This window comes from Takifugu flavidus, chromosome 15 (assembly GCF_003711565.1).
Source record: "Takifugu flavidus isolate HTHZ2018 chromosome 15, ASM371156v2, whole genome shotgun sequence".
NCBI lineage: Eukaryota > Metazoa > Chordata > Actinopteri > Tetraodontiformes > Tetraodontidae > Takifugu > Takifugu flavidus.
The window spans coordinates 14,406,208-14,429,583 of NC_079534.1; the positions used below are offsets into that span (position 1 = coordinate 14,406,208).

At 50.0% G+C, this 23,376-nt stretch overlaps 1 protein-coding gene across 6 annotated transcripts in view; it reads left to right on the forward strand.

The window, feature by feature from the left end:
• The window catches only part of LOC130538454 (zinc finger protein 521), a 78,692-nt gene that overhangs the window by 1,761 nt on the left and 53,555 nt on the right, over positions 1-23,376 (forward strand). For 3 of the 6 annotated variants that reach the window (XM_057056056.1, XM_057056054.1, XM_057056058.1), the window contains exons 2-3: positions 5,039-5,095; positions 10,952-11,152. In XM_057056056.1, the coding sequence (XP_056912036.1) occupies positions 5,039-5,095; positions 10,952-11,152 (258 nt within the window). The remainder of the gene's footprint in view (positions 1-5,038; positions 5,096-10,951; positions 11,153-23,376) is intronic. The other 3 variants (XM_057056055.1, XM_057056059.1, XM_057056060.1) reach the window with 3 other exon arrangements.

Below are 23,376 nucleotides of genomic sequence, written 5' to 3' on the forward strand. Positions count from 1 at the left end.
TCACAGCAAATACAGCCAAATGTGGATTTAAAAGATATACGTTTGCAGCGCCTTTGCACGCCAGAAGAAAAGATGCATCACTTAGATATAATTGTTTCCTGTCAGGGTGCCTACATGCCACGTGTGTGTGTGTGTGTGTGTGTGTGTGAGGAACATCTGTGAAGATTTGTATGCATCTGTGTGTGTGCGGCAGCCAGGCAGAGAGCGAGCAAATCAGCATGCAAATGGAGTCAAAGTGATGACACTTTTTTATTGTCACCGAATTTTAAATGGGGGAATAAATCTGGGGCTGCAGACGTGCTTATATGTCACATAGAGTCGCATATATTCCCCCTTTTTGGAGTCAGACCCCCCCTTCACACGTGCAGATGTAATTTACTGTTCTTTGTCTCTTCCCTCAGAGACAGAAATACACGCTAACTTTTCTTTGTGGTCCTTTTTAAACGGCTGCTCGACGCTAATCTGCTGCTGGAGTCCGCGTTTCTTCAGGCTGGAGGTATTTCAGCCTCTTCTGAGGAGCGCTGGGGTTCTGTCGGTTGCCTTCCCCTGTCTCCGGGCCGCGGTCGGTGTGGGCCGGGTTCTGTTTTTTCCTCCTTTTGGTGTAGAAAGAACACTTTGTTCCGCAGGAGCTGAGGAGGATCACACATGCCGCAGGTAGAGGCAGAGGCGGCGGCTTTTTCAGACCGTGGGCAGTGAAAGATTAGATGAAGAAATAAGTCGGTGACAGTTGGCACAGACGCCCCCCGTCCCCCCCCCCCTCTCTTGTGTACCCCCGCACGGTCCCACGTCCTCAGCAGTGGCTGCTTTCGGGAGTCAGAGGTTGTGTTTTTCGGTCCCATGGAGGAAAAGGGCAACATTACAAGTCCCGTTTCAATTAAGTCGGAGACAGATCCGGCTCCATTATTGCTTGGGGGAATAGACGGCGCAGGACGGGACCATACATCATTGGCGTATATGCAAACATTTCGCCCCTGACATTTACTCAATCCTCCCACTTCTACACTTCCTGACTGTGGGCACGTTGCAATCTAGTTTTGACGTGCGGAGGGTCGGCGCGGCCCCGCTCATCGATGAGGGTCCCGCTCCACATGCAGCGCGCGGCGTGCTAAGGCTGCCACGTCGCCTGTCCTCCTGCACTTCCTGAATAATCCGAGCCCGGCCTGATATTTTCATTTGGCGCGCGGACGGCGTTCTCCAGCCTCGGCGCTCATTGGCCGAGTCGGACGTTTGTGGCTCTGTCATCTGCATATATAAATAGATTTAATGCACCATTTGCTGGCAGCGAAGCGGCTGCCAGGAAATCAGTGCTGTGTCATGTACACCTTAAATATTTCACCGTTGTGAGGAGGCGACGTTTGGAGCGTTGGCTTGGCTTTGGATGAAAGAAATCGTTTTACTCGAGCGGCTAAATATTATTCCTAGAACTGATTTACGAAAGCTGGATTCACTTTTATGTCTCCGAATTTGCAAGGGAGGGAGCAGGGATTTTTGTCGTAATTATCCGCATTTATTTTCCTTTTTTAATCGGAGAGCAGCGCCCGACCTACATGGCCTGAGAGGAAGAACCGACCCGAAACGCTCCGGCCCCTGTAGCTGGAAACGTGCCCTGGCCGCTTTAACCTGTGAATCTGCTCGACGACCGACGCGGCTCTTTATTTCACGCTGCTTTTCAGGCCAAACGTCTCGGTCCTCGTTACGCCTCAGACGGCCCCGTTTGCTCGGTAGCAAAGTGCAGCATCCGGCCTGTTGACGGTGACTGATCTGTGGCATAACACCCATTAACGCCCTCGTAATGTGACACAAAAATATGGTTGTATTATCATTAACCGAACTTGTGACGGCGCGGCGGAAAAATCCCATTAGCGCGGCTGTCAGTGCTCTTGACGTGCGCCTCGGCGTGCTGGGCTGGGTGTCGCGGGAGCTGGCCGATATCTCGGCGTACTCCGCCGCATGTGTCTCTGCTGTTGTCGTGGGTTGTCTGCCACTCGGAGGAGGGGTTCTGATTGACGATTGATTTTTTTTCTTTTTTTTTTTCTTTAGCCCGCCGCCGCCGCCGCCTCCTGTGGGTCTCTCCTTTCTAAATAGATTTTTGGGTTTTGTCAGATAAATTATAACAATTACACCTCGAGGTTGTTGGTTCACAACATTTTTCATCAACATTTTCATGAATTCCAACACAGGTCAGGGTGATAGGGGAGGGATTACAAATATTACGCAAGCTGATTAGCATACTCTTCTTTTGCAAATTATTTATGACACTAATCACCAGTTCAAATAATGCTCATTAAGAAAGTTATTCATGTGCCGTGTGTGTCCTCCTCCCTCCCTTCCCGGGCCTAATTGAGGAGGGTTGACCTCTTGACCCCAGCTAAATTGAGTTGTAGTCCCTGTGGCGAGCGTCTCCTTCGCGGTCAGTCAGGGCGGATTACACAGCCATTGTGTTCAGCACTGTATCGCCCGAGCTGGCTGTAACCAAGCAGATGAGTCATGAACATCTAAGAACACACTCGGGTTTTTTCCCTCCATGTTGGAGGAACGCGGCGAGCTTCTCGTGCACACAAACGAGGGAAAGCGACCCAAAAAAAAGTGCTGTTTTTAGGAGCGCGCGCGTTCAGAAGAGAAATGCTTGTTGTTTTTGTGTTTTGTTTTTAACCATCCGTGCACGTTGGAGCGCCGGTTCACGCAGGTGTGACGCGTCGCCGGCCGTGCATGCGCTCCTCCGCCTCTGCTTTATTTATTTAATTGTTCCGTCACGCGTGTGGCCGGCGTGTTAATTACTGGCCTTTAACGCCACTTGTTGTGGGATTATGTTATTTTTTTACCCCCCCTCCCTCTCTGCTCTGCGATTTGAAAATCAAAGGAGCGGCGCTGGATCGGTCCCATGTGTGTCTCTTATTGGATCAACAAAAGCTAGCAGCACGATTACAGTTTGTCACTGACTGAGTGATACATGGTACCTTGTCAAACATTAATTAACTGATAGCGGTGATGAATTAACAACGGCGTCCACGGAGCTCCGTTCTGTTAAAGTTGTACTCATTATGGGGCGATCATGAGCTGCAGAGCGCATTAATTAAAAATGTCCGGCTGTTTGTATTTGCGCGCTCGGTGCTGATGGATCTCTGCAACCCTTGCTGGAGGTTGCCCTTACCCGTCAGCCCGCCCCGTCCGCCCGCTCCTGGACGCCTATTAATTACGGAGCAGACGAATGAGGAGAGAATTTGCGGCGTGATGGAAGGCGTTGACTCGGAATGACGAAAAACTTTTAATAAGTTCACCGTGGTGACAAATCGCTGCGGTAATGTTTAAGTTCTCGCAGCATTGTGGAATAGAATTTTCTGCCTGAACTCCCTGCGTCTCACCAACAGGGACGGTAATCAGAAACACAAAAAAAAAGCGCCCGCTCCCACCAACAGCCTCTGATAGAACCATGGGGGATATATTAAGACCCCCTATCCCGAGTCCATTTAAATGATCGTGGTAGCGAGGCGCTCAACAGTGCTGGAAAAACTCATTAAAATCTCATGGCGTCAGTCACTAAGGCCTCTTTTAGCTGTACAAGTTTTCTGAGTTGGCTACTCCAGTTCTTTTTGGCAGCTCCCGGGGACGTGGACACGTCCACCGTGTCCACCGTGGAGTCTGCGCTGTCGCTTTTAATTGAACGCGCTAATTAATTGCGCGACCTGTAAATATTTGTTTGCCCACGATTTTAGCGCAGATCAGTTAAAAGTGTTACTCGGGGACGCGTTTCTTGCTTTTGAAGGGAACAGAGACATCTGTCCCGAGTTAAAAGCCCCCCAGGACGTCTTTTGCGGCCCGGATTTGGCCGGACGAGGCCTGACAGTCGCTCCGTCATTTGCTCTTTCACAAAACCCGCTCAACTCTCTCCGCCTTGCTTTTTCGCCGAGGATTGACACCCTACTTGACACTGACTCGCGCTCCCCCCGAGGGAAAGACTCCCGCCACCGTAGGATCCTGCCTTAATTATGCAAAGTACAGGATATTTCGTGCGATTTTAAAAGTCCGCCAGATTCCGCTTTGGCAGTCGCTGCCACACTCCCCTACTGGGAGGTCCTGTCAGACTCCCCCTTTCCTCCTTTGCCTGGAAAAATGAAAGGCTAGAAAGAAAAGACATAATGGAGAATGCATTTCAACTGCAGGGGTGCAACGCCGAGGCGTAAGAAGTCCTCAGCGAGGCCCTCATTTTGCATGAAACAGGTGGGAGACGCTTTTGTTCTCTTCCCGCTGTTAAAATCCATTTCATTTCATGTGCTTGACATGCCAGAAGGAACTCTTAGCAGTTCCACAAAGGCTTCGGCGTAAAAGGTTCCTCACACTTATGTGAGTCTATATATATATGTATGTTTGTGTATATATATGTATACACAATACAGAAGTCATGTTCATAAAAGTGCTGTTGTCAGGAAGTCAAAAGCGGTTAAACTCGAGTCCCCAACGAGAAGATTCGTGCGACCGCGGAGGTGTCGCTGTTCCGTCCTCGGAGCAAAAGTTCTTGGTGGATTTTCTTTGGCTCCAGCGACACCTCCAGGAATCTATATTTCATAGGTGTGACTTCTCACATTTACATTTGACTCCCAGTTTGGTGAAGGCTGGTATTTATGCTGGAGTCTACAAATCTACTAATTTAGGAGACCAAGGCGCTCTGCAGCGCCTCACCGAGTCATCAAGGTGGTTCTTATTTGGTCACTGTTGATGTTGGAAGTCCCTTTCATGGGAGACCTTCATAATTCATCAAGTCATTACCCAGTGCAATATGTTATTTACGTGGGTGGTTGTTTGCCTTGTTGCCAAAACTCATACATATGAAAGGCTTGTGCGGATCCCAAACCACAGGTTGAGCTGTCGAAAGCTGCTGAAATCTCCTCTGAAATCCCAGAGTTTCCAAACGGGAAAAAAAAATCTCAATAGTAAATAATAAAAAAGAAGGAAATTTCAATGTGTCTGACTTGTTTTTCACCGTTAACCATTTCTCTCCCCCCCTCTTCCCCCCCTTCTCCCCCTTCTCCTTTTCTGGCAGTAGAAGACAATGTGACAGAGGACCAGCACAGTCCCGGGCAGACTGCCATTCCAAGCGGTAATGCTCCATTTCGTATTTTACCTCTTTTTTTTTTTAAACTTTTTTTTTTGTGAAGTGGTTGCACGTATATGCATGTCTGTCGAATCGCTTTTGGGTTTTTGAAGCGAACACATTGTTCTTCTCATTTAGTTTCTCCAGTTTTAATTCACAGAAATGCACGGTTGCATGTGCTTTTTCGGAGATTCTTCCGCGCTCGTGTGTGTAGGTGTGTGTGTGTGTGGTGTTGGGCTCGTGCAGGTGCGCTTGTGTTCAGCCTTTTCCAGACTGTTTATTTCCAGAGCCTCTGTATGATGTAGCATAGCGCTACCCAGATGAATGTTCCCTGTCTCCACGTGTGCCATTCACTGTGGCCCTCCAGGAACAGAGCAGTAATTCAGGTCAGGCTAGCAGAAAGCCCCCTATGAATGAAGCCTGCTACCGATGCACCACGCCGTATATTTTCATTTCATTTGTCTCTGCTAAAGGTTAAGTCTCAGGTGTGGTTATTTTAAACCCACTGTAGATGCGTTTGCCCAGCAGGCTGGGGACCGTGGGCACACCTGGGCTGCGTTATTAGCCCTCGCTCGTATGAAGGCTATTGTGTTGCTACTTAATGGCTTGAATCACAATTAACCCCTCGGTATGTGATGAAGCGCATGCTGCGCTGCTGGACAATCGCGCGTCTGCTGCCGCCGTGCGCGTCAGGAGGCGTCGGTGTGTGGTGCTGCAGGGCGACACGGCGTTTTTAGCCCCTCTCGCCTCAGCTTAAGGGACGGAGGACTGGGCATAAAAGGCAGACTTACCTCCGAGACCGCCTATCATCCAGAGCCGAGGTAGAGCTAATGACTGTGGCTGATTACAACGACCCCCTCAGACACACGGAGCTCCCCTCTCCCCCGTCCCTCCGCCACCTTTATCTCTGGAGTGAGAGGAGACGGCCGCCACATGATCGATGTCTGCCTGTGGAGAAATCAGGGGGGCGCTCAAATTAATTTCTCACTTTCCTCATTTGACTTCATCTGACTGATTTGTTTTTTAACCCCCCTCTCAGGCTGCTGCTTGATGAATGGTCAAAGGGAATAATGCCGTTTGTGCCTGGGCAGCTGGAAAAAGCTCAGCAAATGTCTCCGGAGCCGGGTAGCGCCTCCCGTGTTCCAAAGCCTTTTCTCGGCCGGCGTCCTGGCCCAAACATGCCCCGCGCGTCGTCGGAGCTGAAAGGCGGTGGAAAAGCTCGCTCGCCTTTCACGCGTTTGACAGACACAGACACAAAAGGCGCCGCACTCCTGCAAAGCTAAGGGGTTAATCAGACATAACGTCAAGCTCTGCCTCATAAGCGGACCCCCAGTCGTGCTCCTCGGTAACCCTGCAATCATGCTTCAGACTCTGCATCCTGGCCCTCATTCATGTTTGATATGTGGCAATAGCCAAGGAGAGATTCCAACAAAAGAGGCTCTCTAAAAGATAGACAGTATTATGTGTAGCATAGAAGGGCAGGAACAGTGGGATATCTGAGATTTAATGAGGCCGCGTGCTTTTTTACACTCAGACTGTCGAGCCTTAAGATCTGCGACTTGGCTTCACCACTGTGCTGCCTGTGTGTAATTATAACCACATGCTCCGTGCCTTTTCTTCTCCCTTATATATACATCCCCTTTTTCTTGTGCTCTCCGCTGTGTCACGGTGGGATTGTGCTCTTTGAGAAAAGGCCGGTGTTCTCTGTCAAAAACTGGCGTGGACCCGGGCCAGTGCAGGTCTTGTGTGGCCGGGTGGTGCCCCTGACTCAGCTCTGGCCCAGGCAGAAGCCGCATATAGATCAGCGCCGCTCGCTGCCGCCGCTTCCGAAAATCGCAGCGTCTGTTATTTATTTCTTTAGAAGATTTACCGCGCTAATAGCATAGCAAGGCGCTCCGTTCAATATGATCACTCCCCTTAAGAGAGCGAGTGAGCGGGGGGAGGGAGGGAGGGAACCTCTGCTGTGTTCTGTTGTTGATTCTTCTTCTGCTGCTTTGATTTCCGTTCTCCCGTGCACGTTCTTTTCTCATTGTACTTTTTTAAAGGCGGCTGGCGGCGTCTTTGTACCTGCGCTCACGTGCGCGCCTTCCTTCATGTCGCGCTCTGTTTTTCCCGCCGCCTGCACACGCTCCTCCGTAATTGTTTGGTCCCTCTTCCATCTCCGTGTTGCGCGCCTTTTTTTTTTTTAATCTCGCCACGCAACATAAATTTTTAATCACGCAACATTTTTACTGCACCTTGTATAACGAGGCGAGAACCACTATTTTCACCAGAGACGGCAGTTGACAAACTTCAGCTTATCAAACGACTAAACCCCAATTAGTCCTTAATAACAGGGACCAGAAGCGAATAGGTCCAATCCCATCCGCTAGCTATAGGAACACGGGGGCCCCTTCCCCCCCCACCCCGTGCTAATTCTTGACAATCGTTAACAATCTGGCAAGTGTGGCGCTCACAGCCTCGTCGTTGGATCATGACTTCTCTTTAATGACGGGGCATCGGCGGAGGGCCCCAAATCCCAACCACGCAGAGGAGGATACACTCGAAGGCACATGTGGCATTAGGATGTAGTGCGACCTATATATGGCGCCAGCTCGGTGAAAGTTTTAGATTTTTAAATAATGAGGTGCCGGCAACTGTGTGAAGGTTATTCAATCTTAATGTCCCCCCATTTCTGACAGCCTCCCTCACTCTGATAAAGAGCTCGCTCACCTTTGATCAGGCCCGTCGACATGTGTCGACAGAAGCTGCTCGCTGGTTAAAATAAATTCTTAATTCGAACTCGGGGGTGGGTGGTTATAGGGAGGGTTGCAGGGGAGGGGGGGGCATCATAGGATCAGGATCTCTGGGAAATGGCGGGGAGCTGGGTGAGCTCGTAATGATGTTTCCGACGCTGAGGTCTTTTTATTGCAGAAAGACAGACGGAGCCAGACGTGCTGTATCTACAGGCAGCCGCCACGCAGCCCTCAGTGGGTTCACTCGGGGTTTGGGGGCTCGAGTCGACCGCTTTTTAGTTTAAAATCCAGCCATCCAGCACATGTTGCTTTCTATAAATGGCGCTGTACTCAACAGCAACTTTTCCTCGTCCTTGGCTCTCAGCGTCTTATTTAACGGTCGGGTTGGGCGTAAATCCTCAGGATTCGCAGCGAGAGTTGAGTTCTCTATTCTTCTGCTCAAGCCCTCAAGCTCGGCCTCTTTCCCACTTCAGCCTTTCACTTTTCCGGGTTTTCCGCCCCACCCCACCTCAGCGTCTCCACCTGCCTCAGTGTGTGGCCCAGGCAGTGGGGATACCAGTGTGGGCTTCCTTGCCGGGGACCACGGGTCCCTGGTGGGGCCGATAGAGCCTAGAAAAGAATATCAATTAAAAGGTTATGAATATTTAAGAGTAGAACTATTCAATAATATAAGGGTGGGGGGTCCAAGGGACTGGCAAGATTAAAGTTGTGGCATGATAAATGTCACAAGGCTCCATAAGAGACATGGCAGACAAGAGTGTACAGTTTGATGGATGTACTCGGGACTCCCGTAATGCACGGCTGGTAGGATGTCAATCACCGTTGCCATTTTTTAAAACTTTTTTAAGGTGATTACTGATGCGCTGGCACCAAAAAATTCCCCCGCAAAACGCTTAAAAATGTTTCATCCAGATCGGCCGACGTCCCCCTAATGAGTTATTTCAATCGTCATTTATCAGCGCGCCGCTCATCCCAGTTCACTCTGACCCTATCAGAACGTGGATCGACACCAGTCGATGTGCACGCCCTCCCCGCCGGGACTGCCGGACCCATGCGGAAATTAACAAGTGTGTTAGGCCTGGTTAAAAATTCCCCCTATGCCACAAATCTTATCCCATATTCCACACGTGATTGTCAGGATCTCCAAGCCTGCTGGTATTGATCTGCTGTCCGGCCTGTAGAGGCTGGTAGAAGAGGATGTCCTGATCTGATGGATTACTGTATGAGGCCCACAGGCACAGAAACCTCAGTATTGACGCGCTGTTTTAATCCCAGGGTTGGACGTGACCTTGCCGTGTCAACCCTACCCCCCGCCTACCCCCCCCACGCAGCCAGTCCCCAAATGTTAGCAGCTCACCCGTCGTCGTAGGATGCTCGGCTCGACCAGGTGGGTCGACCCGGGCCAGAGCCGCGAAAGGCTTCGTTGAAAGTGTAACGTTAATTAAACGCAGCCATCAGTTGTGTTCTGCGACAGGACTGAGCGGTAATTTTAGAGAGATTAATGATTCATAAAGGCCTTTGGACAACAGCCCGAACCTGCTTCACGGGCAAATATTCACGTCTGGTTGTGCACTGTGCGTGCGTGCGCGTCTGGATCGTCAGTCTACTGTATAGTGTGTGGTTTTGGGCCTCAGTCAGAAGTGTTTCCCCCAGAGCGAGAGAGGCCTGCATCTGTGAGGATTGGTTTGGGATTTTCATTTTCTTGAAATACCTTCTGTTCTCTTCTGCAAGGTCCCACCAGGGACCGCAGTGCTGATATTTTTAGAGGGCATGTTCCGAGAGCCTCCGTCGCCAAGGGGGAAGGACAATGGAGGGTGTGATGTTACATCAATACTTGGCTCCAAAGTGGGGGGGAAGAAACGAAAAAATCCTGGGTGGCCTTGATGAGTTCTGGAATGCCTTACCTTGAGGAATTACGGAGAGCACCCTACCGACGGAGGACTTAAAATGGCTGCCCGTGTGTACATACGCGCGCATATACACACCCACACCTGTGCTCATCAGTTCCACACACTCCTTTGTCCTCAGGCACTGTTAAATGTGTGCAAGGCAAAGAAAGAAAGGAGGAAAAAGGCAGACTAACACTACCCTGTGGAGCTTCAGGACAAGCTGAGGAACACTTAAAATGGCTGCCAGTGGAGTGAGAGGGCTCTTCTCCCCTGTGAAGCCTTCACGGGGGTGATATGATTGTTTGATTTTAAATATGGCTTTTATTCCAGATGGTTATGGTCACAGCACGGAAAAGGAAAAAAAAAAGAATGCTGCAGGCGAAGCGGACTATTTATAAGACGCTGTCGCCGGCCAGGTTTTCTCTGGATGAAGCCGTTCAGATGAGCGCGACGCCATGTGAGATGTGATTCATGTCCTAATATGAAAATCCAGATTGGATTAGTATTTGTTTGAAAGGGGGGGGCGGGGGGGTCATAGTTAAGTTTATAGTCGCCCACCCCGGTGCTGCTGCAGCACCAAGCCAGCCAGAGACAAAACTGCAGATGGATTGAAGAATATTGATGTGCGCGACCCGCGGCTGCCTGCGAGCAAGGCTGAATAATTTAGGGAAGTGTGTCGTGACGACAGCCCAACACGCACCAGCCTCATTCTTGTGTGTTTTCCTGCGCTCTGCCCCGTGCGCCTCCAGCCGTTGCCCACATGTCCGCGTCACATGGCGCAGGCTCGTCTCCCCTCCCAGGGAGGACGGGCAGCGACACAATCCCGCACCGCTGGTGGAATTTCATATTTCTCTGGTCAAACCAAAACTGCAATCCAGGATTTATTAGCTGCAGATATTCCCATCAGTCTAGTTTCATATACTGGAAGCTTTGCTTGGGTGAGGCAGGGCAAACACGGGGTAAAACCATTTCCAATAACCGAGGTGCGCGTGAGCCGTGTGCCACATCCTTGTGTGCCTGTCTCACCCTCACCTGCCCAGCACTTCGGTGACGGCGTGAGGGCTCTAGTTACAGAGGCCCAAATTGAACCTGCATTTTTATTACAGCTTTTATTATTGTTTTTATTAAACCTCCAGTCTTGAAATCCATTTTATTGTCAACCAGAGGAAGCTGGGCTACCTCGCCGCACGGGTCACCCCTCTGACTATGTGGTGCTGTCATTTCCTGTGGCTCGGCAGATCCAGAGTGCACCCTCGAGAGGGCGGCGGAGGATGGTGAGACCGGGCGTCTGAGGAAGCGGCTGCTCTCTCCAGAGGAAGGAGAGGAGGGAGAGGAGGAGGACGAGGAGCCCGCGCTGCACAGCTGCGACAGCTGCCGGCAGGTGTTCGAGTCACTGAGCGATCTCACCGAACACAAGATTAATCAATGCCAGCTGACAGGTAAACAACGTTCAGCCCACCGAGCCTCCCCTCCACTCTGCCACTCAGCTCTTCTCTCGCGCTCCTTCTCGCTCGGCGCCTCCACTAGAGAGAACGCCACGCTACGTGTGTTAGCACACCGCACCGAGGGGAGCACAACACCACACCGCCAGTTTCTCTGGTGGACGTCCAGCAGCACAGACGCGCAGACGCACACTTTTCCGCGCTGCACGCCACTTTACAGATGCGAGAGGAAAAACCAGCCTCCACGTGTCCTTAATGGGTCACTCCAGGCTGCCTTCAGTGTGTTGGAGGTTTTGTCCTTGGCTATTTCAGCACATTTTGTATGCCGCCATAATAACATCTCACATGCAGCTACTGGGTCCAGCAGTAACCAGACCACCTATCCTGTGCTCCAGGAAAGTCCCTCGGCTTGTCCCAGTGCTACCTCGCTGCAGCAGCCGTGCACAGAGGGACCCAAGGAGAAGGATGCCATTGGCAGACTGTGTCATTGACCTGTTGATGGATGAACGGGGCTATAAATACCTTGACAAGGTGGCAGAGAGAACTAATGATGTGAACCAAAGGGTTCCACTGTTCTCCCTTGCTGGACCACCATCTGACACAGTTATCCCCGATGTTTAGGACGCGTCCCGTCAGATCTTTTACCAGAACGCCGACGGCCCATTATGTGTCTGATGCTTCGCAGAAACTTCTGTTTATTCAAGTCATTTGAAAGCGGTGCTCGGAGAACGCCAGCGCAGTCTCCTTTCTGTTTACATTCAGGCACAGTTGGAGTTCATATTCTGCAATCCACAATGGCCAAAACCGCAAATTATAGGGTAGATATCCCACGAGTTTTACAAAGATTTTCCATTAACTTTAAACCTCCTGACCCAGGCTTTGGTTTTTTTTTTGTTACTGTGTGTATGCAACTGTGCATACATGCGATGTGTCACAGCCACGTTCGTGTTCATTTAAGCAGAAGTGCAGGCGTGTTCATTGTAACGGTGGTCTGCTTCTTTTTTTCTTTTTTTCTTTTCTACATTTATGTGTCTCGGGTGTGCTCGTGTGTGCAAATTCAACGTGATGCTCTGTCAACTAAAGGTGTGAAAATCAATGTTCTGTTCACTTTCATATTAACAGTCACTCAACAAGCAAGTGAAGAATTTCCTGTTACCTTTTTTAGCCTTTTTGGCGCCCGATAGAGTCCAATCAGTTCAGATTATGGAGCCGCCTGAAATGGCGTTACAGTTCTATTGCTACATAAGACCAAAGCATCTTTTTTTCTTTCCTAAATAATCAATATTAGTTATATTCAATTCACAGGCAGACCTGGATGTTGAGAACCATTGTAGCAGGGTTATGGCTCACTCATCTGCACTCTCTCCCTATAATTAAAATTGGCTTTTATAAATGTCAGTCTTACGGACAAATAACTCTTAATTGCTCAATGATGAAAAAAAAGCCCAGTTTGGATAAGAGCCCCCATGGAAACCAAACAAAAGAATGTAATTGCCATCAGGGTATTGTGATTCTACAGAAATACTCGATTAGTATTCAAAAACAGTGGGAGAAAAGAAACTTCTAGATGGCATACTAAGTACTTGTGTGCGTGCGTGTGTGTGCGTGTGTGTGCGTGTGTGTGCGTGTGTGTGTGTGTGTGTGTGTTTTATTATGTAGACATCCATGACCAATTAATCTGCCTCACATCAAGTCTCTACTCACAGATGGATCCTTTATAAGAGCCATTTTCCAATCAACCGCCAACACCTGCTAAAACTCCCGATATTTCACAATTTGCATTGTTTTATTTTGGTACTCAACTTGCAATGCGTGAAAGATCGGCCTTTTTCAGAACTAAACCCGCTACCAGACCCTGTTCTTGGTCGTCCTTTGTTGCACTTTGGAGCCAAGTTTTAGCAGGAGTGAGACAAAAGAGCCTTAATAAAGTCTAAAAGGGAGCGATGCGTCGACCACACCCGACGGCCACAGAGAAAGAGAGAGATGTTACATGTCACTGCGATCAATGGCAGCCATTGTCTCCCCGCTGTCTGGAGGAGGTATAACACCTTTCCGTGCACTTAAGCCATGACCACTGCAGTGCGCTAAGGGAGCACATGGGTATGGATTGCCTCGTGTCCCTGATGCGATCGGTGCTATTGATTGCACTAATGCTGGACTGCAGAGGAAGGCGAGAATCTGAGAAAGGGAGTGAGAGACTAGAGGGGAGATGGGGAGAGAGGGAGAGAGTGCTGAAGGAATGCGTCCCCAGGGAGCCCGTCTTGGGCTGGGGCAGGGCTTCAGGAATGCTCCCCTGGAGATCCGAGTGAAGGCTAGGGCAGGGCTGGAAGAATGCTCCTCCTGAGAGTTGGAAGTGGAGGCTGGCTGGGGCAGGGCTGCAGGAATGTTCCCCCAGAGCACCCCTTTAACTCTGGAACACAAGTATAGGGGGCTCCGCGGGGGGAGAGCTCTCCCCCACCCCCCCTCCGGCTCCAGGATGGCTGCGGATCAGGTTTCCGTGTGGGGATCAGCATCCTGCCGACAGGGCTTTGGGCTGCCCTGGGGAGGAGACGGGAGGCTAAAGGCACTTCTGTTTCTTTCCAAAAACACTTCACAAATGCTTTGTCTCACTTCCTCGTCTGCGAGCCGCCGCATCGTTGCCCATCCGACGCGGAGAAGACAAACGTATCCGTAGTCCGACTCCCGTCCCTGGCTGGTGCGGCGCGCGTTCACATGCCAGATATGAGATTTCAGTCAGATGGCTCCAGACTTATTCACCAAAGAAATATCTCGCTCCTTAGCTCATTTCGACCCGTGTTTGCTAGCCAGCCCGCACTGTAAATAAAAAACAACACGAGATTGCTTCTTCCACCGACCATTCCCCGATTCTCCCTCTCTGAAGAACGGACACATGGGCTGCCAGCCTGGTGGCCGTTCCTTCATCGCGGGTCCCTTGAGCAACACCTTTTCCTGTGTCCTTCACTAGAGGAGGGGCACGGCAGCTCCCCTTAGAGAGACGTGTGCCCTGCTATTTTAACCCTCTGTGAGATGACCTTTTTAATAAGTGTCTTTCTCTGTTTTCCTGCCGGCCACTGTGCGAGCAAACAGAGCATGTCTTCTGCTTCCTTCAGATAAAGGAATCAATCAGAGGGTGCAACAGAGAGAGGGAGATAACTGGGCCATATATGGATTTATATTATGTAGATTTCCTCTTCCCTGTAGACGTTGCAAAATGCACTCGGCTTCAATAAAATACATTTTAGATTTATGAGGAAAATACGAGTGAAATATTAATACTCTAAAAACATTAAGATCCCCGAAAAATGTACAGGAAGGAAGTATGAGGGAAACGGTTTCGGCGCATTTCTAATGTGAGGTTTGCGTTTGCAGCGGGAACCATTTTAGACAAATGAATTAACTTTGCGTGTCCACTCCAACAACAACGTTCCTCTTTGAATTCATTTAAGTCTCTGGGTCAGCAGCATGGAAACATCCAGTAATACCCTCAACTATGTACAGACTCCTGGCAGCTCGTGTTTTCTAACAGTTTCCAAAAGGCTCTTATTGGTTGTCCCGCTTTTTTCCCCCGCTAACTTTGTATATTGATCCAACAGCTGCGTCGCGGCTGCCAAGAAAAATGTGCCAAACTGCAAAGACTTCTTCTTATTTGCTTCAAAAAGGCCTCGAATAAGAGGAGCGCGACACGAGCAAGACCTGATTAGCCGAACTCTGAGCCAGAGCCGTTCATCAGAAATTCTGCCGGTTTTTTTTTTTTTATTATTTTTTTTTTTATGCCGGGGCGTCTTGCGACATCCTGGTACAAAGCGCAGCACACTGATTACAAGGCTTTGAAAGGAGGAGAGGCGGTCAGGGGAGAATAGCTACTTCTGGCACAACGCAGCCACTGAAAAGAGACCTCATGCTAGAGCGAGCTCTCAAAATTGGGCCTGCGCCGTTCCTGCGTCTGCGCGCGTGAGCGGGGGGCATTATTCTATGTGAGCACGAAAGAGAAATAGGTACTGTAAATAGGGAGAGTGGGGCAGAGACAAGAAAGGGAAAGGGATTATTAAAGTAGATGCTTGACTCCATGGTGTAGCATCCCTGTGCATTTCCTCTGTGCAACAGTGCCAGTAACGTTAACAGGAGTGTCATTAGGAATTCAAAGCATATGCACTCCTGAGGACGCCCTCTTTTTTCCTCTCTCCCTTGTGCTTCACACAGCACACATTATGCACTGTATAAAGTATTTATTGGTCTTTGTCAGACTACGGCTCCATTTTCTGCATGAAAACAATCAAAATAGGGACGGAGCGGCGTGCGTTTCTGTGCGTGCGTCTCGCCACGGCGACGGACGGCCCTGCGGTTCTTTATACTGGCGTTGCCTTTCATCTGGCACTGCCTGTTTCCCATGTATTTGTTTGCTTAATCAGTCATCTGCTTAGGCATGCAAAAACACACGGGCCCGGGCACATATTAATGCACATGCTCGCACACGCGCGCCTGTGCAGCACCTGCGCGCCTGCACTTTGCATTTTAGACGACACATAATTTATTGCCCAAGAGGCCAAAACACACGCTGCGCCTTCATCTGGTTGACCTCTTTCTTAAATAAGTAGCCACGAAAGCGGGGATGACGGGGACGAACGCCGGTCCTCACGTGACGGCAGCTGCACCCGCCGTCATTGAAAACGGCGCCGTCGTCGCCGCCTACGCCGCCTACGCGAAGTAGCGCCTTTGGAGTTCGGTCGTGCGAGGAGACGACCTGGACGCGGAGCGGTTGATCCCTGCTCTTTTCCGCCTCTCCGTAGCCCTAGCTTTGCCTGCTCTTTGTTCGCGCTCTTCCTCAGCCAGCAAGTCTTTTACAGCAGCATAAGCAGAAGAATGGCACATTAAATCTTAATAGGACTGCGTCTGGCCGTGTTGAATTGCAGAGCGTGTTAAGCCGGCGCTTTCCTCCCCCCTGGCACACGCTCGTGGAAGTGGAAAACAATTGAATAAAAGAAACCGCTCCCTCCCTCTGTAGCACAAGTGACTTCAGCTGCCCTGCTGATGCTGTGAGACTGAACCGACTCCGGCTTAAAAATGGCATAAGCCCTCACTGAGAAACTGTAACGTAAATGACATTAGCTCCTCTCAAAATTCATAGTTATGCTCCGGAAGGTAGACATAGGATTTACCCCACCACCCGCAAAGTAGCTGTTGCATATTCCGTTCACAGTGACGGATGGAAAATGCAATCGCGAAACTCGGAACTTTCGGGATGTTCTGTTGACTGAGACGATGACAAAACTATTCAGGGGAGACGAGTAAAATGTACAAAGACACACAAAGGATGGTGGCTGGAAGATAAAGGCGTAGTAGAAAATGATAGAGAGAGAGAGTCATGGAAGAGGAGTCGGTGTTTTCAGCAGTGATGTGGGTCCAGGCCTGTTTTGTAAGGCAGTCAGAGGTGGTAATTAGCCAGTGATGAGTTGACTGGTTGTGTGTCCAGTGCACAGTGCTGCTAGGTGGGGCTGTGGGAGGTAGATAAGGCCAGCGGTGGGCTTATCTCTGAGAAGGACAGGCACCAGGCCTGCCAGGCAAATCCACCCACAGACCTGCTCCATTTTATTAACAACATCATTAATGCCAGACAGGTTATGTGCAGTGGTTCGGAAGAGAGACGGGGAAAAAAGTTTAAAAAAAACAAATAGAATCTCAATTCCTGCTTGGCCCGGCCAGTCTAAAGTACATAGGCACCGGTTGACGTGTTTTGAAAGCAAGAAGCTTGTGGAGATGTTTACCAGGTAGGCAGCCAACGGAAGGGCACGGAGAGCGAGCTTGGATCTTACCTCTGGGTTTTGCTCGCTCTCCTCTGGGTCCCCGGAATTCAAATGATTTTCTTTTTTTCCTCTTTCAAACGTGGGACTGCTCACCAGAATATTGATGAAGCAGATAGAGAGAAACATAACTAGGCACAAGAAAAGGCAACAATGGCCTAAAGCAAACTTTCTGGACCTGCATTGTGACCGCAAGGTTTGGATGACTGGCTTTATATACTGTATTTATCCACACTAGCAAGTTTTCAGTATCATAATTACTGCCAGTGTTCTTTCTCTCTGCTTTGATTGTCGGGAAATAATTGTGCAAAGTCCACAAAACGAACAACAATGTCTGTAATTAACCCTGCATCAGCGTATCAGATGTTTCCTTAGTTTACACTTGGAGTCAGCGGGAGGTCACGTGTGTTTGAGACAAAGAAAAGAGGTCAACACGGTGGCAACGGACACCTTCAAGCGAACCATCTACAAGCCTTCTTTGTTAATATTCCAGGAAGAAAAGGTTGTTGGAGGATTCTCATGTCTGTATGGAAATGTTCTGCACATTGATCCCCACGGGGCGTTTTCCTTAGATGGCTTTTGCCAAACTCCCAAGTAATGGGAGGAAAGGAAGCAGGGAGATGGAGGGCGGTGGAAAGAGTGACCAGTGCGACAGGTTTATGCCTCCCCCCAGGCTTAGCTCCATGGAGCGAACCCAGACGAGCAGAGCCAGCTGTGACGGCATCCAGCGAGCCTCTGTGGTTGGGGAACTTTGGGGACACACTATCACCGCCTCAACGTTTCCCTCTGTTTTCCAACCTTCCCAGGGGTTGTTGATGTTGGCCAGGGGGTAGTGTTTGGGTGGGGGCTTCTATAGGGCTCCACGGAGCAGCCACTCCTAGATTTCAGGATATGGAGCGTAAAGCCATCCACAATAACCCGGACTCTCGAATATCACGTGAAGTAACACATTTGTTCCTAACTGCCATTTGCAGACTGGAAGGTGAGTTCATAAATTTGGTTTTATGGGCAGGATGGGGTGTTTAAGGCTTCCAAAGTCTCAAGCTAAGCCTGGGCCCAGCAGAGCCAATGTTCTGTGTAGGTGTGCGTAATGTAATGGTTGGATGGGGAGGGAGCATGTAAAAGGTCACCTAATCTATTCCACTCCGCAACCGCTTGGCTGATCGATCATCCTGGAGGAGTCAATTGATTTGATCAGAGTGGCTCTCTAAAGAATTCTAGCCTGTGAAAGAGTAGCCGGGTTCTGTGGAGCACTGCGGGGTGAGCCAAAATGCCGCGTGTCTGCACCATAAACGGGTAAAGTTCTGGTGCCGTAGCCGTTCCCAGGGTGAAGACCTGGGCCGCCCTCTTTGCATTTGCTTCATTGTCATGTCGAGACGACTCTAGACGCAGGAGTCCGATCAGCGGAGTCCTACCGTGAGAAAGATCAGGACGTGGTAAACACGGCGGTAATCTTTATATTCCAACACAATGTGGCCCTTTCAGAGCGTGATGCATCTCTCTCATCGTCTACTTGGTTTGGAGACCAGACCCCACAAACAAAGTCAACATACAAAACCATGGTGTGATTGGATTTTAATCCAATTGCATTATTATTCAGGCCTCCCATTGGCCGTTCATTACTCTCACATGGAGCCTGTGTGGGTTGTTATCACCCAATCAGGCTGAAGACTGTATTCTGGAGAGCATGCTTTCGTTTGCATCCTTTAAACCCTGTGAGCCAGCCCTCTCCCCGGGTCCGCCAACGGAATGCCTAATTCCAAAGTAAACTGATTGCTCTCTTCAACAAGATTACGCTGTGATGATGTTAGCCAAATGAGACCGCTATTCGGATGCAACCAGGGCAGGAGAGGATGCTTACTGCAAGATGACTGATCAGCATGTTAAGAGAAACAAGGTTGGACCAAAAAAAGGGCGAAAATGAGGGCTAGAAATCGAAAGTGTGAGGGAGTCGTGCGTGTGGGGGTAAGCAGAAATGTAATTTGCTTCTCACCTCGGGCGACTGGGCTCTAAGGCCAGTAAATATGCAAACAAGCTGAGCCTGGCCATCAATATGAAGACCCTAGATGATTACTAATCTCCACCACAGAAGTACATTGAGCTCTGTTCAGCAGCGCCATGGAATATGAAAAGGGGGGAAGTTGCTGTCTAAACTACATTCCGATATTTCCCCTTGACATCACGTCAAGTTTAGATTCCTGGGTTTCACTTGAGCTCTTTATGCTACATACAGATCTGTGGTGCAACCAAATTAAAATAATGAAAGAATAAATCCTGACAGCAGTGCGAGTTTTGGACCAGTGAACCTTGCCCTCCTCTGGCTCTTTTTTTTTTTCATCATCTGTCTGATATGAGCCCTCTGACGTGAGGCGCAGCAGTTTACCAGCCCATTGTCATTCACCATCCGTAATCCGGGATAAAAAACCTATGGGACACGGACCAGGCTGGAGTCATTAGGTGTGCGCGTGGCTTACCAAGGCAGGCAGATAAACCAGATGCCTCGGGATGGCCAGAGGTCATCTCTCTGTCAGAACACACCGTCGGTGTCCTTGCTTCTCTACCTGGTCCTTTCCTCCGCTCCTTCTCTTGACCATCTTTCTTATATTCCTCCTCGGCCTTGATTGTTCCGCGCACCCATCTCAAAGGTAGCAGTTTGTGTTGAATGCTAGCGCTCGAAGAGCCTGTCTCAACCAAAGGGGAAGAGGAAAGGCGGGCAGGGGAGCCGTCTGTGGTCCTGGGTGGAGTGCCTCAGGGTGTAGTACGTGTGCAGGATAGCCAAGGCAAAACTGCGTTCAGTAGTCTACAGGTGAATCCTCTCAATTGGAGGAACCTAATGCATTTGATTCTGCACCTCTGGGGGTTGATGTTATGACATTTGTATGCATGAGACCTAGCACAAGTTGTCTTTTTTTTTAACAGTTCCTAAATTTCCAAAGACGGCAGGAGGGCCGAGTAAGAGAAATATATATTCTAAGAAGGCCTTCCTGCTCCTAAACATAATTGACTATTTTGGAGTGTGTTTCCAGCTTTGAGCTTTACCCTCTGCAGCGAGTGCACAAGGCTGGAGGATGTTTACCTGGCATGGTGCCTGTTGTAGTTGCCCTCCTGTTGTGGGAAAGCAGGTCAGAATATAGCCTTGGATTTGTGCATGTGAGCATTTTTGGAGGTGTGTGGGTGCATGTATGGAGAGGAGGCGAAGCTTATTTGGACGGGACCCGGCTCTGGGAAAAGAAGGATTTTTTATTTTATTTTTTTTCGTCCGTGACGGATTCGTTTTTCAGGACAGGAGGGTTGGGGGCAACTGTCCGGCAGAATCGTTCATCTGGTCAGCCATCAATCTCCCCAGTCTGTCGCTCTGTTCATTTACTCCTCCTGCCATTTATCCATCCTTTCCTGTGGCCAAAGGGCCATGTCTCTTTGTGGCCCTGGTAATCTGCACCAATTTCCTCTGCAATTTATTTCCCAGCCAACCACCCACCTGGTCAAGCAGAGTCAGGCTCCTCAAGGTAGAGCCACTCATCCCAGCAAGCCCCTCACCCCCAATCACACCCTGCTTGTTCCCCCTCCCCCATGGCTCACATCTTTTGTCCTTTGAAGTTTCACTTTGGTTTGGAGGTAACGCGACCTTTGCCTCCCTCCTCTCCTGTAAAGTCTGAGGCCACTCTGCCGCCATTGTCGGCCTGTAATATCCTGCTGCAGCTTTATGTTTTGGACCGTCTGCCATTGCTCTTCCCCTCTCCTCTTCCTCCTGTCTTCCCTTCTCTCCTCCCTCCTTCCATCCTGCCGTAGCTCCTCAGTATTCTGCTGCTGTCGTGTGTGGAGTGATTTTGCCCAGACACGTCTGGCTCCGGGTAAAGTGCGGTCCCCAGAGAGCCTGCTCCGCAGCCCCCAGGTCGCCGGTACCACGAATACATTATGATCCCCATTTCCATCCTGTTGCCACGGCAGCAGTTTTTGGAGCCACAGGGCGATTAAGACGTGAGCTGTTGATACACCGATTGGGGCAAAAGTTCTGGGAATGGGCCTTTGATCGAGTCCATTTTCCCGCTCTGCCCGGACGAGATCACCTGCTGTACATACGCAGACCCCGCATCCTCCAGCTCCCTGTCCCACCTCCCTGCTTTATCCATCTTTCCTGCCCAACACCATTTCCCTCCCTCATTCTCACTTCCGTTGCTCCTCCCCGCCACTGCAGTTCAGCTACAGCAGCGTCACCCGCAGCCTGTCTCTGCTCTCTGATATTCCGCTCGCCTCACAAAGGAAGCAACTCCCGTACCTTTTATTGTTTCCTTTTTTTTTTCTCCATTGGAGGATGATGTATAAAACATGGTGCCTCAGGTAGAGGATGTTGGGTAGGAAGCCATGTCCCCCTAAATGGCCAGCCGTGTGCATGCGCCTAACACTTCACTGAGCAATCTGTCAACATGTCAGCAACACATGTTTTGTAAAAAGCCTCTGGTGGGAGCCAGGGGAGAAAGGCACTCCTGCCAGACCAGAGAGGAAATGCTTTTTTCTCCTCCATGCAGTGGATTTTCTATTGCTGGTGCTCAGTCCCTCGGGCCCACCCCCACCCCGCAACGCCGCCACCCCCCCCCCCCCCCAACCCCCCCCCCCCCTCGCACACATACACCCGTTGTCTGCACTTCAGAAATTTGAACTGGGGACCCTTGAGGGGCTTTACTGTGAGGGTGGGGGTAGACCGGGAGGGAGGGGCTCCCTCTTTTTCAGAGCGTATGAAATTGTGAAGGTATATTGTGGCAGGTCCCTAAGCGGTCTTTTCTAATACCTGGGTTTCTGGCGAAGCTGGAAATTACCAGCGGCTCCCCCGAGGGACGGCTTTATCCACACCAGGAAGGAGAGCAGAACTCAGTGGGGAGGTTACTTAATGCATGGCTGAAATAAAAGAATTTCAGAGACAGACGCTGAAAAGCTGCTTTTTTTTCCTTTTAACCCCCCTCCCACCCATTCCCTCTCCTCTCTTTTCCTCCCCTGTAGTATAGTTTACTACTCTGCCTTCTCTTGAAGGGTTCTAGTTTAATAAACTTTCTTAGGATCCTGCTGCTGCAGACAGCTAGACAAATACCCTTGTGTGTTCGCTTTTGTCAGAGATACAGCTTTTTGTTATGTTCTTGCAAATTTGATTTCTCCCTCCGTCTTTCCTCTCTCTACCTCCCTCCGTCTCTCTCGCTCTCTGCATTTGTCTTCATCTCCCCTCGTCCTCCCCTGGCTTCCTGTCTCCCTCTTCGATGCACACACACACATACAAAGCGAGTCAAGCTCCGTCTCTTGTGGTGGGGTTTATTGTTTGGTCTGTCTCTCCGTTCTCCCCCTCCGCGCTCCCTTTTGTTTTCTGTATGTTTTGTTGCATTGTGCAGAGAAGCTGAGATGCAGATAGAATGCAGACAGTTTGTTGTGGGTGATTGTGCGTGCACGCGCGCCCCTGGTAGCGCTTTAGCTAAACACGCCCACCTCCGCTCGCACGGCTAAATATGTAAAACTACTAATGATTCATTCATTTATGTTTTGCATCCATGATGTTTGATTCGAGCGCCATCCGTGACCTCAGCCGATGCCAGGACGCCCTTTCTGCTGCTCATCAACACACGCTGTGCACAAATCACTAATCTTACCTTGCTCCTAACCTTAACGCTACATAAAAATCTCATGCAACGTATGAGATGCTTCTCCCTCCTCTCTTCTGTTGGTAAATAATTCAACCTTTTCTCTGTAACAAGTGCTGGCCTTAATAGGGAGCTGTACCTGTAGTCGGGATAAACAAGGCGGCTGGCCTCACCAGTGAAACAGAGGGATTTGGGCTCCACGAGGGCAGAGGAATAAGTCGTTTCCTCCTGAAAGGCAGAGCAGGCTGGCTGACATTAATTAAACCCTATAGGATAAAGGTTATCTGAGGCCTAGCAAAGCAGAGGCCGTGCATGTGGGATGTTACAGCTGCCGAATCCTAATCAAGACTTCTTATTAAAGCAACATGTGTGAGCTCGGCCGGGCGGAACACGCCTGGCGTGTTTGTACTCTTACGTTCCAGAAATCTCCATGTGAGAGAGCCGCTGATGTAAGCCAGTGGAGGAAAGGTGCTAACAAGTTTAACCTTCCGCCACTCGGCGACAGATGCAGGCAGATGATGCGACGGAAATAACTGTTTAGATGCGACTTCTGACATTAACAGCACTCGTACACATTTCTAAAAATACCGACTCCAGCAGCCGGTGAGATATTTGGATGCGAGAAGACACGGCCCACGTGGTGCACGCACACGATGGGGGAGCGGCGCCTCCTCGCCGGAGATGCTCCCATGGTGCACCTGTGACTCAGTCACCTGACCCGAGCTTCAGCATGGTCCTCGGGTGCCATGGCTCATGTTTTACAAATTACCCAAGGGGTCACGAGCCAACTCTGTGCCCACAT